Below are 5,209 nucleotides of genomic sequence, written 5' to 3' on the forward strand. Positions count from 1 at the left end.
GACTTTCTACAGAGACCCTAAAGCATGCTGTGACTTTTCTGGAGGCTCATTGAGATGAATGGGGGAAAGTCACGTGAGAGGAGGCAATGCCTCCGTCGCGCTATAATTGCATATGATCGGTTATGATTGGATGTGATTGGTTCGTGTGATAAATCCCGCCTCTTGTTTTCGTGCGAGCTCTCGGCCTGAATTAAGAAAATGATAATTGACTAATTATAAAGTAAACAACTCTCCTGCTTAGATATCACGCTTAGATATCACATCAAAATGAAACATGAAATGACTTGAAAACGTGATGACTGTGTCAGTTTTTAGTGAGCATTCAGCTTGATGAAATGAATGATGTATCTTCGTGCTTGTGACAAAGTTTACAGGGCTTTTATGACGATGACCCGAAAATAAGTTGACTATTAAAAAGAACAGCTGAACATCAGTTCACAAATAAAAAACTGAGTGTCTATTTACATGTGCAAATAGCCCGCCTTGTTGGCAGAGGCTATTTACACTAACTCCGCCCATCAACGTGTGATTATAAAGCATTACAAAAGACTATCATCTAATAACAGCTCCAGTGGCACAGATGGTAAAGTACGTGTTGAAGTCATTTTTGACGCGATCGACCTGGGTTTGAATCGCATTTTGCCTAACTTTTTTTTCTACTTTTTCAAATCAGATATCACGTCGTTGTTATTGTTATTATTGCATACTGTTTTATAATGTACTACAATACTGAGGTGCAGATAATTGCCACTATCTGCAATAAGTAGTATAAATAGCAGAAAATGCTAGGTGTAAATAGAATCTATAGCTATTTGCATTTAGTGTAAACATTAAGTGTAACAAGGACATGAATTATATATATTATATATAACTGCCTCCTCATTTTAAAACACCACCGCACGCCACTGCTCTCGCGGTACTTTGATGTCATAAGCCGACCGGTCTGCGCAGCGCCGATGCATCTCGAACGAGCCTAGTGATGCAAAATCCGGTTCATTTCCGCGAACCCGTTCTTTTCGGACAGTTCGGCTCATTGAAGAGGTTCAAAAAGCAGATTCATCGGTTCCTGAAGCAAATAAAGTAATGATGTCACTAAACATTTCTTTTCTAACAACCCAGTGCCATGTTGTATCAATGAAACATTCAAATAAAGTCATTTGTGTCAACACATATTATACATTAAAATAAAAAAGTTATTTGTGTGAATGCATATTGCTGATTATTGCCTTTCATTCACTTAATGGTGTCAGTGGTCAGTTTCATTCACGGATCCTTTGTCAGATACGACTGACCAGTATTGACTAGCCTACAACTTGGATAAGATTCCTAAAACTTTCGCACCTACAGCACACATTACAGACACTGATGTAGAGGTTTGCATTCCCGCGGCTCACCCGACCAGATTTTTTGCGCCACGGGATTAAATTCCTGAATAAAACGCGGTAGCGCTCGGTACACTGTGGTGTAATTTGAACGGGAGCGGGCGGTCTTACAATATCCCGTTCCCGACGTCCATTCAGAACAGCATATCTGCGCTTTATTCTTATTGACCACCGGTACAGCTTGCGCTCAGGACTGTTATGCACGCGCTGCAGGCATGCTTTCTGCGTCACGCATTTGTGCGGTCTGTGCGCAGCATGTGCATAAGGATGCTCAGAACAGGCTGTACCGGTGGTAAATATACGGCCCTCAGACAGAACAGGCACCCGCGCAGACCTCTACACTGATGCACAAACACAGATATGTTCTACATGTCTAAAGTATAAATAAAGGATACACCAGTCTTATAAACTCCTTGATTTTGCTTAAACAACTTAAAATATAATTGTATAATTGCATAGTATCGTCGACTCACTCATCAGAATCCTCAGTAACTCTCGGCAACACTCTGGTTGAACCGGCTCATTTGGTTCTTTTTGAGTCCTTGGTAACTCTCTGCAAACTTCGACAGTTGGTTGAACTGGCTCAATGGGATCTTTTTGAGTCGGACATGCTACTTCGGCTGTGCGTCTTCCGTCGTCAACCTGGATCTAAAGTTCGATTCAGTTCAATTTTGTGAACCGGCTCGACCAGTTACTTCCTGAGAGCCGACTCAAAAGAATGATTCGTTCAAGAATCGACCATCACTAATTGGAGCTGAACTCAAGACAGTGGCCCTCCAGGACCGAGTTTGGACTCCCCTGAGATAGATGTTTGCATGTAAAAATTTTCACTTGCTGTAGGTTTTTTTAAGTAATAAATGGAAAAAAAGTTATATTTGTATTGCAATATTTTATTTTTTTCCATGGATCTCCGATTTGATTGGTTTTTGACAGTTCATTAAATATCAACGGCTAAAAAGTAACTAGTACTCTGAGTAGTTTTTGAGAAAAGTACTTTGTACTTTTACTTAATTCCTTTTTTAACACCTGTACTTTTACTTGTAATTGAGTATTATTTCAGCAATGTAACAGTACTTGTACTTTAGTAAACATTTTCAGTCTTCTTTCTACCACTACTAATATTTATATTTTATTTGATTTCAGCTTTATTTCAGTTAACGAAATCGATTTTTTTTTATAGTTTAGTTAACTATGACAACAGTGCATGTAGGTGCAAATTCCATGTAGACTTCATGATTTCAAATAACAAATGAATTGTTTTTTGGACTGATACGGAGCGACTAAATCAGATTCAATGCTGCATTTCTTCTATACAAAAGCATCTCTGTTGACGGTCTTTTACCTTGCCTTAAACCCTTCAGAATTCTCTTGAATGGTTTGATGGCATTTCAAGAGAAATTTTGTTGCTTCCACTCTTGTTCTTCATTATGAGGAACAGACCAAACTCTTTCATTAGTGGCTGGTGAAGTGGACTGACAGGAGAGAATTCATAGGGGACAAGCTGTAGTGTGTAATTGGGTCCATCCTGTCCATCTTGTCCTTCAGAGAGGTCACTTGAAGTCAAAGTTCTCTACAGGAATTTACTGTAAAAGTTTTCTTGTTTACTGTTTGCGTCTTTTTGGAAGTATGTTTGCATATCTTCTTAATTGTATTTTATTTTTTCATTTCATTATTTTATTCTTTCATTCATTTCATTGCCCCTTATACCTTATAGTATTATGAAAGAACCTAAGTGTGTTTTGTTTTTCTTTATCCTAAGTCACACAAACCCACATTGACAACCCTGCTTGAAAAAAACTCAAATAATAATACTTGAATAGGGGCTGTTTAAGAAAACAACACAACAAAATCTTGACTTGAGTGACACCATCTCAAGAAAATATGGCAAGGCATTGTGGGTAGTGGTGAGAATTCCTGGCCACCTCTGTCTGATTAAAATGTGATGTGTTGAAAGTTGGCTTTGATCTTAGAAAATGTCTGCGAGGGGAGCAGTTGGAATTTAGCTTGGGCTTTTCCCCTCCCGCTCTCTCTCTGTGATTTGGCCCTGCAGATGGAGGCTGATAGATAGTGTCACCATTCATTTCCTGCTCAAGCTCCTACACCAATCTGTGCAGACACTAGACCTGGAGCAGGGATCCAAAATTAATAGATCACATGCCGAGCTTTTGTGGCTTGTGCAGAGCTCTGTTTACTTCTATGCTTGTCTCTAAATGTATGCATGTGCTTTGGATACATGCACAGTTAACATGACATTTTGCAAATAACCCCAAAGACTTGGAACATCCCACCCCACGGAATGAATGGAAGAATACACCATATGAAAAAGACTCCTAATGTGGTTAAATGCTTTTCTTTGTCTCTGATTCCAGGCCTCCTGCACTGGCGGCCAGCCCGGCATTTTCTGATATCTCCCTCATCCGGATCACGCCACACCGGAACCCTTCAGTGGGGGTGGAGTCACCCTTTAACCCCCCACATCCATACATTAACCCCTACATGGACTATATCCGCTCACTGCACAGCAGTCCCTCTCTGTCCATGATCTCTGCGGCCAGGGTCCTCAGTCCCGCAGATGGTGAGTACCTCAGAGACCTGTTCTGCTCCTGCTAAAATTATTTTAAATTCTTCTAAATGTCAGCCTATTGTGAGCAGAGCGGACAATTCCAAGCATTAACTTCTAAATTTTACACAACACATGTCTTTCAGAAACTGATAATACCTTAAATGAATCTTAAATTCATTAAATCAATCTATCTATCTATCTTTACAGTTTTATCCAACTATCATTTTGTCAATCTATCTGGTGAGGCCCGGGATATGGCATTCGTATATCCCTCATCTTATCCCTCATCTGTCTGTGATGCTTCTCTCTGGAGGGGGGAGAACATAGTTTGATCGTTTGGCTGGGGTCACTCTCTTTGATCTTTGTCTCATGTCAGCAAACCTCTGGAGGAACATTCAACGTGTCAGGCAGAATCTAATGATCCTAAGTTAAGATGGGGATGAAGTTCAAGGCCATGGTTGAGGGCGGAGGGCACGATAAAGGAGGGAAGGATGAGTAGTGGGAATGGTTTAGAAGATGGACTCCAGAGGCCTGCCAGGAAGCCATTTTGGTTTTATGTGTGAAGTCAGACTGGGAAATCCATTACAGGTCAGCAGAGCCTGCTGTTTTTAAAGAGTCTCTGCAGTATGCTGGCCTCTTGGCCTTCTCCTCAGGCATGGAGTTTTAATTGAAGCCTGAAGCACAAATACCAAAGTGGGGCAATCAGAGGGGCCTCTCACAGGCCACAGATAATCATGACTGTATCGAACTGTGGTGCTATCTAACATCAGCCAGGTTTTACTATCTACCATGTGTCAAAGGAAGACATGAAGCATTACCATATAGTTATTAACTATTCCCAGATAAGAACCCCTATAAGGGCTAAATTAAACTTGTTGATGCAGTTTGGTTTGATGTGACCTTTTGGTGTTCTTGGTAAAAAGCCATTTGTTGAGTAAAATAAATCAGATTGTATAAATATTTAAATTGCATATAAGTAAGTTTTTATGCTAACTCTTTAATAACAGAATTATGTTTCTACTCCAGTTTGTTGTATTTGAATGTAAACATTCAAATGGTGTCTTGTAACGTCGACCAGAGTGTTTTAGGATTTTCCCAGATGTCAGGAATAAAAGAAGGAAAAGAATACTCATAGACGAGAGAGTTGGTGATCCCATACGTCTTTATACGTAGCTTCAAATGATCCTCGCACTCTCCGCATACATGGAGGAGAGTGGGGGAGAAATTACAAGACACACTTTGGCAGAATTACAAATAAAAATAA

At 40.1% G+C, this 5,209-nt stretch overlaps 1 protein-coding gene across 1 annotated transcript in view; it reads left to right on the forward strand.

Annotated features, from left to right (window-relative positions):
• Positions 1-5,209, forward strand: part of LOC107747788 (transcriptional activator GLI3-like) — a 264,979-nt gene that overhangs the window by 168,910 nt on the left and 90,860 nt on the right. The window contains exon 5 of the mRNA XM_016562379.1: positions 3,752-3,957. Coding sequence (XP_016417865.1) covers positions 3,752-3,957 — 206 coding nt within the window. The remainder of the gene's footprint in view (positions 1-3,751; positions 3,958-5,209) is intronic.

Source organism: Sinocyclocheilus rhinocerous, unplaced genomic scaffold, assembly GCF_001515625.1.
Source record: "Sinocyclocheilus rhinocerous isolate Xijiao unplaced genomic scaffold, SAMN03320098_v1.1 scaffold3546, whole genome shotgun sequence".
Classification (NCBI taxonomy): Eukaryota; Metazoa; Chordata; class Actinopteri; order Cypriniformes; family Cyprinidae; genus Sinocyclocheilus; species Sinocyclocheilus rhinocerous.